This window comes from Leptosomus discolor, chromosome 5 (assembly GCF_034619465.1).
Source record: "Leptosomus discolor isolate bLepDis1 chromosome 5, bLepDis1.hap2, whole genome shotgun sequence".
NCBI classification, from domain to species: Eukaryota; Metazoa; Chordata; class Aves; order Leptosomiformes; family Leptosomidae; genus Leptosomus; species Leptosomus discolor.
The window spans coordinates 4,740,542-4,755,000 of NC_141395.1; the positions used below are offsets into that span (position 1 = coordinate 4,740,542).

General features: G+C 40.1%; 1 protein-coding gene across 7 annotated transcripts in view; it reads left to right on the forward strand.

Annotated features, from left to right (window-relative positions):
* Window positions 1-14,459, forward strand: part of QTMAN (queuosine-tRNA mannosyltransferase) — a 124,108-nt gene that overhangs the window by 73,602 nt on the left and 36,047 nt on the right. For 4 of the 7 annotated variants that reach the window (XM_009947568.2, XM_009947569.2, XM_086465390.1 and 1 more), the window contains exon 4: window positions 14,298-14,459. This exon is cut by the window's right edge. The exons of the other annotated variants lie outside the window; for them this stretch is intronic. In XM_009947568.2, the coding sequence (XP_009945870.2) occupies window positions 14,298-14,459 (162 nt within the window). The remainder of the gene's footprint in view (window positions 1-14,297) is intronic. 7 annotated transcript variants of the gene reach the window in all.

A 14,459-nucleotide genomic window follows, 5' to 3' on the forward strand; every position in this document is an offset into this window, starting at 1 on the left:
CTCCATTCTTTCCAGTTAAAAGCCATTCATATGGCGACAAACCACTGTTCTTCCATTTATATCTGTAGTCATCCATTTAAGCGCTAAAGCTTTCCAGCTTACTTCTTAGATTTATAGCCAGCTGGCCGCTGTGTGTAGCATGAACATATTCTGACTGTGTATGAGGCATTTTGTCTCGTTTAACCCATAATTGTGCTGTTCACTCCAGGCCACAGCTCACCTGCATGTATTTAGCATTGACTGTGCAAGTTCCCACAGTCATGACTTGCCATCTCCTTGCCTATGTACTAGAGAAAAATTAAGTCCAAAAAACCCCCAAAAAACCCTCAATCCCCAAACAAATCGCCCAAAACCCTTCCTGGAACTGAGTTGTATAAAATGAATATGTTCAAGATGGTGGGCCATAGCTGAGGGCCGTAGCTGAGCCAGCTCACGTGGGATCAGTGCCCACTTTTTGGCATTTACGATAAACTTTGGAACGACTTTGTAACATGAATGCTCTAACAGCAAGTAGGAAGGGGAGCCCAGGCAAGGAGGAAGGACATAAGCACTCTCTTTTTTTCTTATGAATGCTAGATTGCTCGTTTTTCCAAAGGTAGCCTGATAAGCTATACCTGTTTATTAGCAGATTTCTACAGTCTTAGTATGTCAAAGAATTTCGCTGGAAGAGAAATTCTGAAAATTTCTGCCCTAAATTAGTGAATCATCGGTGAGAAGCTTACATTCAAAGAAAGCACGAATATTAAAATTTGCTAGCATACTTTGGCTTCGTAAAGAATACACTGTATTATTATTTTTCCTTTATGCAACGTTGCTGGGTTCTAAGAGAGGCAATAGAAGCATTAATTAATAGTGGTAGTCCTGGATAATGTCATAATAAGCAATACAACATATTAAAGCACATTTATTCTTGCCAGCTATCAGGAGGAACCTTTACATATTTTAAAGGCCCATTAGGTTTGTTTACATACTAAGCTGAAGCTGGTATGCTTTGCTTCCAGTGGAACTGCCATTGGCAGGGGCTGAACCAGACTTTAGTACTTGACTCCGGTGGGATTGAATTTCCCGACTGTTGTATGCAGTCAGTAATATATTGTCGCTACTTCAGGGCAGCCTGGGATAGCGGGTACAACCCAGAACAGTGTAGTCCCCAAAGCTAGAGTATCTCGGGGTTACAGTCATAAAAATGAAAATAACTGAAATTATATTTATCAGAAGCAATTTTCCGTAATGGAAAAGGTGGTCAAGGAGTCAAAACCGTGCCCTCAGGTATGTTACCCAGCAGAACAACAAAAATGTGCTGGGCTTTAAATTGCACTAGCAATCTGGAAAGGATTTTCTGACTGGAGGTATGTTAACTGTTAATAGTGAAACCTGGGTACTTTTTCCTTTGATCTCCCGTCGAGCTCATATAGAATAATAGGATCAAAATAAAACGCCATTTATATGAACACCTTGTTCTTTTGATCTCGGCACAAAAAATTTTGTCTGCAGCTACAACTTAGCAAACAGTGCATCTGCTCCTTTTAGTTGGACCTTGTAGTTTATCACAACTTTTAATAAACGGTGTCAAGGCCAAGTTGTTGTGTAGTTCATGAACTTAGTTGTAATTTTTGCCCTAAGAGTCTTTAACTACATATTCAGAAGAACTGAGAATAAGGTAAGAGGGACCTGCAAACCGGTGGCTTATGGTCAGTTGCACATACGTGTGTTGAATATATGAAGTGAACGTTTGTGTGCCCCTACATTTCAGAATACAACATCAGTTGTTCTTTGACCACTTGGACAAAACTGCTAAACTCTGAATAAGAGAGAGTGTATGGTTACGTGACCCCAAGAATAGTTGGGATAATTGTGGTTATTGTAGGTGGTAGCTTTTGTATCCCTGCTTTTTCCATCAGGAAGGTGCTGCACTCTGTGATGTCTGGGTGGGAATCAAGCCTTTGACTTCATTCCCCACCTTTGCAGGAAAGACCCTAGAAGGGTTACGCATCCCTGTTGCTTTTACGTAGAGGTCTACAGGCGGGATAATCCACGGATGAACATGAGTACCTTTTAGCTCTTTCTTTGCCGGGCTGATGGTCAGGAGTGTTTCTTTGGAAGTCATTATTGCAAGCACTTAAAGTAAAGCTGCTTCTTTATGCTCTTTCAAATCTCTTAAGATTGTTCTCCACCAAAAGCTTGGGCTGCATGGAAACAGCTGAGCCGTGTTTATTGTGGTGGCTGATGGTGTCTCATTGTGATCCCTGCTTCGGTTGTTGCAACCTCCAAAAGCAGATGAGATGGGCACGAAGCACTGTGCCAAATGAAAGCAAATAAACCGAAGTCCTGCAGTTCACCAGTGTCATAATTGCTGCTGTCCAGGAAGAGGGATTAGCGAGTGCGAAGAAACACTAGCTAGGAGAGATCCAGTGGCCAAGCGGTATCTTGGGTGTCGAATGTCTCTCTCAAGCTTAGCATCCCACTGTAATTTATATTTAGCTATTAAGCTTATTAGATGGGAACAGCCAGCTTGTTGTACGCCGTGTGCAAGGAACACCGCTGGGTAAGTGCTGGGTAAGTGTTCAGGCTCTCGCTGAAATGGCTGCAGTCGAGGTTGCCGCACGTGAGCCATCCTCCAGCGAGTTTTGGGGCAGACTTAGTTGGATCTCTGTAGAGGCAGGAGTATTCCAGAGAGCCCTAACCACGGCTATGACCTATAACCCTATTCTTACAAAGTAGTACAGTATGATTCGTTATGTGTCACAAAGACACCGAGCTAGTTCGAGCACCAAAAGCAGCGTGGATGTATTTGTGCAGCACTGCACCAGGAGGAATGCATCCTGCTGAGATCAGATCTGCGAGCTAATGCAGCCGCTCTGCCTCCAGTCCTTCTGCTAATTAGTACAGAACTGCTGTTAGAAAGTTTGCTGCTGTAGTTGTCTGAAAGGCAACTGTCCAACTCTTAACTTTAGCAAAATACGTGTCCCTGTTCACCACTTCTCGTTTCACATCCCAGAATTCAGACCGACCTTTTGCGTCAGTTGAAGGAGGGACGGTGGGGCTCTTCGGACAAGGAAGATTCATACTTCTTCTCCTTGCAGTAAAAAAAGCGGTTGCCCTAGTTCTGTGGTTAGCATGAAACAAATCGGCTCTGTCATGAAGTCAGTGGGGTACAAGTTAATAAAAGGTAGTAGAGGAATAATAATAAAGTAAAACAGCAAAGTCCACAGTCTTTTATGACAAAAACAGTATGATCCTGTTGCAGTCTGAGGCCCTGCTGCAAATAGTATTTTCTGATGCCTGGATAAGTCCAATTTACATATATACAAAGTGTACGAATAAAGTTATGAAAGTATGCTTAGTATTTTACTTTTTTTTTTCTTTCCTTGAAAGTAGTTCGCTATTGTTCAGACTTTCAGCTTTCACTGGTTTTGTTTCCAAAGCCCCAAAAGGAAGAGAAAATAACAAAAGTCCATAAAGGCAAAAGGGATATGTTCTCATTTCAGTTCACAGAATTTCCTGCCTTTAAACAATACAAATATATGCCCTTAGGTTTCTAACATGCTGGAAGGATACCGAATCCTTGAAACAGATCAAATTAAAAAGCAAGTCCACTATAGCAACAGCGAGTTTTACCAGCACGTCCAATAGATCTCAACAAGAATTCACTGGGTTTTAACCACGGTGCCAAGCCTTACAAAATCCTAAATTGCTGACTCCATAAGTGAATAAATGCTCAAAACCAGCAAGCACATTCTGGGCTGAATTGGGCACAGAGAAAATCTGATGGTTAATTGTTCCCCATTCATTACAGGCCCCGTTTAAAGCAATTATTTAATAGAACTTTGAGCTGTAGCCACAAGCAGAACAGACATGGACATTGGCTGTGTAAAACCTTTTCAAGTATGTTGCTCACCTTAATTGTGGTTATGTGTTCAGCAGGCTGAACGTGTTGCTGCCAGCACTCGGGGTGAAGGACGTGAGGAACACGGGGGCAGCTGGGAGGAGTTGTCACCAGATAGAGTATGGCAGGTCGGGGAGCTGGTGTCCTGAGAAGTGGTGGCTTGGGCGTAGAAGGAGGGAGGAGCTGAAGAAACTTCTCCTTGGTGTCACTGAATGCTTCTATTTTGATTTTTGTCATTTGCCTTTGAATTCTCACGTGCTGGCCTTTCTTTCACCTTTTTACCCTATTGCAATAGAAATTTCAAAGTACCGTACTCCTGCTCTCCATGGTCATGGGGGCTGTATCAGTGCGAACGATTTTGAGAGTTGTAGAAGCAAGGGGTTGGGCTGAACAGCCATGGTCAAGGTTTTTATGTCTCTTAAGGTTTCTGATTTTTATTTTTAATGTATTTAGCTCTGTAATGTTCAAGATGACCATGTCCTGCTGCAGAGCAGATGATAGCTCAGCCTGGTCACAAGCCTGCGACTCCTTATGGGGTAGGCACCATCCTTCCCATTGTCCATCCTGCAGATCTGTCACCAGGTGGTAACTCAGCATGTAAGGGTGACAGTGCTGTTTGTATTTTCACCTTTTTCCAACACCAAACTGCATGTTCGTCGTCTTGTTTTACAGTCTTTAGTAGGTAGCTCAGCGATGGGCCACATGTGTTCTACAGAATTTGGAGGTGCAGGCTCCCCGAGGAGTCTTCTGGTACTTGTGTGCTGAAGTTCCCTGTAATGGCACTGCTACTTGTAGTAATAACTTTTTTAGAGCTTTCTGTCAAAAACTTGATCCTTTTAGGGCAGAGCTACTGCCATTCTAGTTTTGGAGATGGAGAGAGACTTTTGGTGTTGGAACGATGACAGACTGACTCACTGGGAAAATTGGGATTGAAACTCAGAGTTTCTTCTGAACCATACTGTCTGTCTGAGGTACAAATGCATACGTGTTTTAACCGTGTATGTGTAAAAAAAAGTCTAATTTAGTAACATTTTTAAATGGAGGTCAAAGCCTCTGCATTACCCCATGGTCCTTAGGGCCAGAGGCAGTTGACTGGACGATCCGATTGGAATGCCCTGTGGCTGAGAGCTCTGCAATAGCCCTATGTTTTTTTTTGTTTTTTGAACGTTGTATTGATGACAAAATGTGTTTTATATTTTTTTTCTGTGTGTACAATTAGTATTTTTAATCAATTTCTCTAGCTTTTTCAGGTAAAAATATCTTCAGTTAAGCCTTCAAGTGAAAGCAGGCTTCATTGCTTATTTATTTCTCGGGGTACCTGAGAAAGTGTTAAATAATTAAGGTGAAATATGTGTTTTCCTGAGAAACACACAGGAGTTTGCATGTGCGCAGTTGAGTGAATTATCAAAACCAGATGTGAGCAAGTGGAACATTTTACATAAATTTATTAAAATCATTATTTACCTGTAAGTTATAAGAGGGGCTTAGTTGCTCTAGTTTGTTGCCAATATGTACTGCCAATAATCTGCCAAAAAGCAGCTTGCTGGCAAAATCACTGAAATGGTTAGCTTATGCTTGCACAGAACATTACAACCCAGAGTCAAATGAAAACCTACTATAAATGAACTCTTTGATGGTGGATTCGCTGGAATATGGTATTGATATATGGTGCACAGTTTATATGGATTATGTATACTGTGCAAGAAATCTGGATATCTGTTAAGGGTAACTTGATATGTAATCGGTTGGGACAGTTATTGTTTTCAGTATTTGCGATGAATAAGATCACACGGTGACTGTTCGGTTTTAACATACAGACTGTTCACGTGCAGCCCAAAGCACTAGCGTGCCGTTCGTTCAATTAATACAGAAAGGCTATTGAAAATGTAGAATATCTGACATCTATACAGAGTAATTTTAAAGGCAACTTTTCTTCTAGGAACAATTTATACATTACATAAACTTATATTTTTCGTCCAAGTATTATTTCGAGAATAGCAAGCTTAAATATTGGAGGCCATAGGGAAACATAATATTACGATAATGTTCTTTGGTGCGGTTTGGAAGGTTTTAGGAAACATTTGGAAGTATTTTTCTCATAAAGTCACTTAACTATTGAAGTGTTATGATAGCACTCCCTTCTGCATTGCGTATGTTACAAAACAGCCTGTTTAAAGGGGACGTCCGTCCTATATATCCTGATTAGAAGTATTTCCACAAAACAGGAAATTGTATGTTACAGGATCCTGGTATTAATTTTAATTTAAGAAAAAAAAAAGACAAGATGATTTAAGGTGCGATATCAGTTTTCAAACACCCATTTTCAATTCTGTTTAACAAGAAGAGAAGCTGTGTTGTTTAGAGCTATATGTGAAATTTGCATTTTCTAAATAAGCGCTCGAGAGCTGGGCTGGTTTTTTTCTCTGTAAGCAAGCTAATAAACATGACCAATCCTTTAGGATCCTAAAGAACCTTAAAAACCTTGCAATTCTCAGAAGCCTAACTTTTTTCCCCATAGTGTAATTCATTCTTTTGAACTTCTGCAGAAGCAGAACTTAAGTCAACAATTTCTAAATTTCTGGGAGTTGTTATCAAGGGGACCCTTAGGGCTCCAAAAGTGTATCAGTTACCTTGCAGTGTCGGTGCAGCAGATCTACACAGTTATGATGTTTAATTATAGAGAAAATCAGTTTTTTTCTGAACTATCAATTAATTCATGTTTTCGTATCTTGAGCAAAATAACACAGAAGTTATTTTCACCTGCATTATAAAATATGCATTGTAGTTCATTGCCATCTTGCTGAGGGGTTTTTAAATTATCACCATTTCATTTGTTGAGAATGATGTTCTTAGGAATGATAACTGCACGGGTTCTTACATTTAGTGTTAAAGGATTTCAGAGAATTGCAGATGTGAATTCAGAAATAATATATTTAGGGTCAAACTCAGTCTCACGTGAAGTCAGAGAGAGCTTTGCCTTTGACTTCAGTGGGTCCAGAGTCTCCCTTCCAGTATTAAAATGCAGAGTAATCACTATCTAATTTTTTTTTTTCCTGACCTAAAGCACTTAAGATATTGTTGAAGTCATTTGTCAGGAGTAAATATGTAACAAAATGGAAAAATCCCACAAGTACTGGATTAGGCTAGACGGGCTTTTGGCTGAAATTGTATCCAACAAGAGCAGCAGCACAGAGGTCGCAAAACCAGGAAAGCTCAGGCTTTCAGGGCTATATTTAGTTTGGAGTGGTTTCACCTGCCTTTGCTCCTGTTTTGCATAGTGTCACTGCAGGCTTGGGTTTTGGGGAATAAAAGTTGAAGAAAGCTTTAGTTAAAATCCTGGTCGTCTAGGATGTAGGCTTTGCAGTGCTTCTTGAGCAGTAATTGTAATGTTAGATATTCAAATGTAATATTGAGGGGAAAGTTAGAGATCGGCTTGACCATCCTTCTTATATTGAGGTATAGATACGTCATCTTAGAGAATAAACGGATAGGAGTGTTGTTGAATCAGAGTGAAACTCGATAGGAAAGAAAAGTGCTAGATAAAAGTGGGAATTTCTGGCAGTATCAAATATACTAGATATGGAGGGATTTTGCTCAGAAATTAATCAGAAAAATAGATGGAAGGTACCATTTGGGGAACCTGAGAATTACCCTGTTTCTTTTCTGCTCTCTTTGCTGCTGGCATCTCTCCTCTCCTGTCTGTCTCATCTTCCTTCTCCACTCCAACGACCAGGTTACCACTTGAGTCAAGGCCTGTGGTTTATCTGGATCCGGCCTCTTTTCTCCAGGAGCATCTCTGGATCCTGCCTGCTAATCAGGCACACCCCTGGGGTGACAAAGGTTGTTGCGTTCAGCTAATTTGTTGCTAGAACAGCAATATTTTGACTGATTTGTCAGAAAGAAGTCAGACCTCATGCTATCCTTCCCCTGATGTATAGATTACGTACCACCACTTCTCTCTGTGGCCAGGATATGAATATTAGGAAGGAAGATGTCCTGCTGCAGCTGTCAGCTTTAGTTCTCTCCCGTGTTGTTCACCTTGTAGTCCCTCCTGCAAGCTGCTGGCAGCAAAACCTCTCACACACTTACTGTCTGAGTGTGAAATTTCCATCCTTGGCCTTTGACGATAGTTAAAACTTGACTGGACGAGGCTCTGAGCAACCTGGTCCGACTGGTTGGGCTTTGAGCACAAGGCTGGACCAGAGACCTTCCAACCTCAGTGATTCCCTGAGTCTATTCTGTATTTCTCCTGTGTCGTGGAAGAGAGAAGACAGTTGAGAGAAGATAATGGTAGCGTCTCAAATAATATGTCATACTTCTGTATTTTGCGGTTTGCAAACAGGGAAATGAGTGTAAACTCTGCTTATTCTACCCAGGAAAATATATATTCTACTGTGGGAAGACCAGCTCACCACAGACCTTGTATTTTCTTTTGCTGTGCCCTTCCCAGTGCTTAATCTTGGCTCTGTTCAGTTTTCTTTCTGTTCTCTCTCTCTTTGCTCCTAATCCTTGTCCATGCGTATAAGCCCCTAATATTTATATGGCATTATCTGTGTTAGAGATTACTGCTGACAAGTAATCTCTTCCCTCTTCTGAATGAAGAATTACAACCATTGCTAAAGATCAGAAAGTGAAATTAGATCCCTGAAAGTATTTGACAACTTCAAGAAACCCTAATATCAAATTCCCTAAATATTGGGAATCTTCTTTTGAGCTTTCAGGACAGCTTTGGGACACCTGACCACACTCAGCAACTCGTTTCCTGTAGAGCAAAGTGTGACAATAGTTGCAGAGAAAAAAAATCAAGAAAAAAAATCACTGAACTGAGACCAGTCTCCCAGTTTTGTCATTTTTGCAATCTTTTGAGAAGTAGGTGAATATAAATGCATCAGATTTACTGCTATCAGATGATTCCTAACATTAAATATGAAAAATATAAATGTATAGATATATATGTAAGTATAAAAAACAAGTCTATACTAAGGTAGTTGCTGTATGTTCCAGTGTAACTGCTTTTGTGACCTGCTTTTTTGTGTTTGTTTTTTTTTTCCTCCTTAGAACAGAGTGGACAAAATTCTTTTGAAAAAGCTCAGAGATATCCATGCAGCTTTGGTTATTTGTACAGTGCTTGGCCAGTAATACGTGTGCATGGTTGTATAGTTTTGCATATGTTTGTAGTAGTTGTGGGCATAAATTCATCATGGGAACAGGATAAATTTAAGGAAGCGGAAAGGTAGTGCAAAAATGGGTTTTTTTCCTAGTTACTGCAAATGACAAAAAGGACTGTCCGTCGTAACCATTATAAGCCAAATGGGCTCCAGGTATTAGAATCACAGAAGCTCTCCATGAACCTCTGTAGTGTTTTAGGTCACATAAATTCTACTAAAAATATTCCAGTTAGCAAAGAGACGTTTGTGACCGTGTTGAAAGAAAGACAAAGGAAATTCTCAGACAATGAGTTTGTTAAATTGGAAGCTGTGCCACAACGGCGCATCAGTGATGAAGGAAACACGTCAGCTGTGAAATGTGTGTGCTGCACCTCCAAGGCCTGGGGAAGGTTTCTGACATACATGGTTATGACTATCTCCTTTTATTACTTTTAAACTTTTCAGTGGCAATATAACAACAAGAACAAAAAATCCAGTGCACTTTCAGAAATATCTTTACCTTTCGTTTCAAATCGAACTGCAGTTACAGAAGGGCCAGTTTTTGTGAAATCAGGTTTGTTTTTTTTTTTCTTTTAGCTTCTGTCCATTCTTAGAGATTATCTGTGCTCACTGAGAACAACTACTCAAGCCAACAACACACAGAGCTGGCCCGTGTCATTTGATCTAACCTAAACCAGCACCCGTTAGTCTTTCTAATGTGGTTTCTGTTCATTGAGCAGTGGCATCATGGCCCTTCCATGCTTTTTTGTTGTTGTTTTTAATAAAATGGTGCACAAAGTGACTCTCGGTGCTGTGGAAAAAAAAAACCACTACAGTTCCCCTAAGCAATTTTTCATTAGGGCAAATAAAAAAGTTCTGTGAATAAACACACACGGTGTAACATGGCAACATGTTACGAAGGAGCTGGGGAAAGCGCACGTCTGCTTCAAGGTAAAGGACATGGGTTTCCTCAGAGTGAGATTTCATGGCATAAAGGAAAAGAAAATATATAATATATAGATTGGGGAGTTAAAAAAAGATCTGTTGTTCAAAATGGCAAATATTTAGATTGAAACTCTGACTTTTAGTATATGGAATTTTTATTATATATGAACTTAGTTTAATTTTTAACTCATATTTTTAACTAAACATCTGTACCCAGTATGCAAAAAGGGAAAGATTTCAAGGCTTACTCTTTCTAAAGTCTTCATAAAGTTTTAAAATGGACTGTTAAATGTGTCAGAGATCCTCAAAAATCTGAATAAATAAAAGAAAAACAGATTTGAAAATTTTGAAAACAAGTTGTGATACTAAAATTAGATATCTGAGTCTCTCACTGTTTGCTCTGAACTTTCAGTGTTTAAATATACATGAGTTATGCATAAAAGTAAAACATTTTCCATGTTTTGTTAAATGTAAGGGGCAGTACCTTGTGGAATCTGTTGAAGGTGTTAATATTTGTATGCTTTGGTGATCACTCTTTCTGGAAAGTTTCACATGTACAAGATTTCACTACCATAAGTTAATAATAACAATAAAATCCTTCTCCCTTATTAAGAATAGAATGTTATGGCATTTTTCGTATGTGACTAGTGTGTGTCGTAGCTAAGGTGTGAGAAGAATGGTGCGTCCTTCTCTGTAACTAAATCCTACCTATCTGCTGTGGTAGCTCTCTAGCTTGTTTTTTAGACTCAAAGAATGGTTTGGGTTGGAAGAGACCTTAAAGATCATCCTGTCCAACCCCCCTGCAGGGATCAGGCACATCTTCAGCTGGATCAGGTTGCTCAGAGCCCCGTCCAACCTGACCCTGGAATGTTTCCAAGGATGGGGCTTCTACCACCTCTCTGGGCAGCCTGTGCCAGTGTTTTACCACCCTCGTTGCAAAAAATCTCTTCCTTATATCTAGTCTTTTAAGCCTATGTCTGCTCCTGCCCCAGCTCTGCTTGCCTGTACCAAGCCTTTCTGAGGTTGTATCTTCTGAAATTCATATAAAGATTTAAAAAACTCTGATGATCTCTGTGGGAGTAGATACTGGCTCCAAATAAAACACTGGACCGCTTGCTTTTTTCTCCAGGTTATAACGTTCTGGATGGTGATGTAGAAGTCCTGCGAGCTCTTGAGGTTTATAAATGACCAAGATCTGGGCAGGTACTGGATGGAGAGATGACTCTGTCTGGAAGGTGGCAGAAAAGAAGAATTAATGTGAGTCTGGAAGCTGGAGCGAGAATGTTCTGGAGAAAACATAAACACAAAAAATGTGCTAACTAGACATTGCCTTTCTCCAGCATGCTTTTGGGAAATGCACATGAACAGGTTTAGAAGATTTCGCGTTGTTATTAGTTTATTTTCAGGTCATTTATTTAAGTGTCATAAAGAACATTAGCTAGTGGTTAGGGACTACAATATCCATTATATCATTCCAATCATGTGGACAAGTTTATACCACATATGATTTACAGTGGTCTTTCCGCAGTTAAAATTGTTATATTCAGGTACAAGGTTTTATACGTGGTTGTATTTTGCAAAATCCAAGTGGCTGAGCGCAGAGACGTCTTCCAATCAAAGTCTGAAAAATTAATGCTTTTACACGAACACTGTGGGTTGCAGCGAGAGCTGTTTATGGCTCTCTGCCTACATCCTTTATCATGTCTCCACTGTTGTTAGTAAAATATACAGAACTACTTTATGCCAAAACAATGGAAGTTAATGCAGATAACTTGTTTCAAAGTTAACCATCAAATAAATCTTTTTTCTTTTTTTTTTTTTTTTTAAACTGTTAAGTGAAATGGTGTTCTAAAACTTTTAAAAATTGTCAGGATGATGAATACTGTGTGTGTAATACAAGTAAATACCACGGAATTGATTGCACACACATGTCTTAAATAAAGGATATTAAATAGTTTATTCCAGAGAGAGATCGGTGAAGTTTTATCTAATATTATTAGAAATTCTGCAATGACGGATCAGATTTATAAGGGCTGAAAACTAAGAAGAAAACCTCTCCAGAAATAGAAATGGGGCATTGAGTGGAAGATTGTCCAGGAGATTAAAAGACAGGCAGGGGGATACAGCCTGCCGTGGTAGTCCGACCTCTCACACGTCAAGCAATTCTTCTTGACAGCAATGATTTTTCAAAATCTGTTAGTTAAATTTGGTTGGGCAAATCAGCCCTCTCGGTTCAGTCACAGACTTGGTGGTTTAGGGCAGGTCCCTTAACCTATTTCTCCTTCAGATCTTCCCATGCATAAACATATAAAAGTATATCCTCACGGTGATGTGTCCATACTTCAGAGGAGCCACCACCAGCCAGTTTTAGGTCTATAATTCTGCTTAGACTGTCAAAATGCTGACTTAACTGTGAAGAGCACATATGTATGGAATTTGGCCACACTGAATTCGTGCTTTCATGCTCTGAGAATCTGAGGATGGCCAAATCGCTAAGATGGGAATGATTTAACTCAGGCTCATTTGGGAACCTGTCTTGTTTGTAACACAGGTAATGGATTTTGGGTGAGGCTGTTGGATACGATTGAACTTTTTGGGGTTGTTTCTGCAGAGCAGCTCCAACAAGTGACGGTGAGCAGTGGAAAAAACGGTAGATCCCGTAGGTGATTTGGTCAGTGGATTGAAAATGCAACTTATCGTAGATAAACATGAAAATAACGTGCCAAGGGACGGCAAGACAAATCAAAGAATACACGTTACATGGAGCAGCGACGCAGTGTCCTGACTTAGGAAAGGAGATTTAGGGGGCCGCAGAAAAATCCTCAAAGCAATTAGTCAAGAGTACAACTGCGGTAAAGCTCACATAGTCTGTGCATGCTAGTATTTTGGCAGTGATTTTGAAGAAAAAAGGTCTGTTTGTGTTTAAAGGTGCTCCATTGCAGGGTGAAGTGGGTGATTGTGGTGTTTAGGAATATTTGTTTTGACAAAGAGGGAAGGGAGAGATTTGTTCACGGCCCAGAAACAAGCTGTGATGGAGTAAAACTCTGAAGAACTGTGGAGGAGGTTGATAAAGTGGAGCAAGCGTTGGCTTTAGTAAACAGTTCAATAAACAGGCTATAGTGCGTAAACATTTGGAAATTAAAAGGGAAGGGAAAATTTAAACGTCTCTACTTATCTGGGAGAACCATAATCACACTGAAAGGCTTGTAAGTAAATAATATTTGGGTAAATCGACTTGAGGTACAGGCAGGCGTTTAGAGTGAGGATCCCATGGTGGCCATGCATGTAGTCCTCTCCGTGTTAATTTGGAAGAATCGTGTTTGAATGAAGGAGCTTCGTTCAAGTGTTTCCTGGGCAAGGACCGTAACTCATTACTACTTTAAATCAAATAGGAAGACTAGATCTGCATAAAATGTTAAATTTTGTGTCTTACAAAAGTGAGTTCGGTGGCCTCAATATACGCATCCTGCTGTTGGGAAGGGGTTTGTGCAGCATGGACATCAGAGGGAAGAGCCAGCGGCGTCTAATATTGTCTGTGGTGCCTCAGGAAGGTCGTGAGCAGCTCTGCCTCAGTTTCCCCATCTTAGTGTTTGTTACTCACACCTGTGAAAAAACATGGGCGTGTTTGCTTTTGTCCTGTGAATGGATATACAACTCAATCCTTTCCTCCTAGATGTGGGTTTTTTTTTCTAATTTTTGATTAATTCTTTCAGTTGGTCGTTAGAGGAATCAGGCAAGGACAGTTGGGTAAGAAGACCCACTTCCATGTCATGGTACATGTTTGGCCCATGTTATTAGGCAACAAACAGGCTTCCTGAGCTGGTTTTCATCGACCTGTGATGAAACAACTTGTTGGGCTCAAGTCTAGACGTAGACTAGACTCATGTTAAGTTGAACAGCGCTGCATTTGGTATTTGTTACCGTTCTTAGCGGTAGCCCTGGCAAAAAAAGCAAAGACTTTTCTGGCAGAATTGCCTTTTTACTTCCCAGAGGTGTTTGCTTTATTTTGTTTTAGCAGGCAAATAGTTTTATTCTCCCTGTTGATGCATGTGCCGTGTGTGGTGATGTGGTTCAGTGGAGACCTTTGGCTTCTAAGCCAATGAATCTATTACTTTATTTCACAGGTACCATGTTCACTAAAATATATATATAAAGTGTATAATTTACTGGATGCTTTGTTGCTTGGATGGATGTAAAATATCAACCATGTTTTGTCTTCTCATTTGCTACTAATTAATCAACAGTTACCAGGTGAAACTGAGATCCAGCATAAGCACAACATAGATTATTTTTTTTTTTAAATTCTTTTTTCTTAACAGGTTCATGCCAGAGCATAAGCTTGCCCATTTGGAAAAGATAATTGGTGTTAAAAGGAACGGAGATGCTTATCAATTGGAGGGCCTGCCTGGCCAGCAGAAGAGCAGAGCTTTAATGAAAACCAGCAACACACATTGTGAGTCTGGACTTTGTGAAGCCCAGCC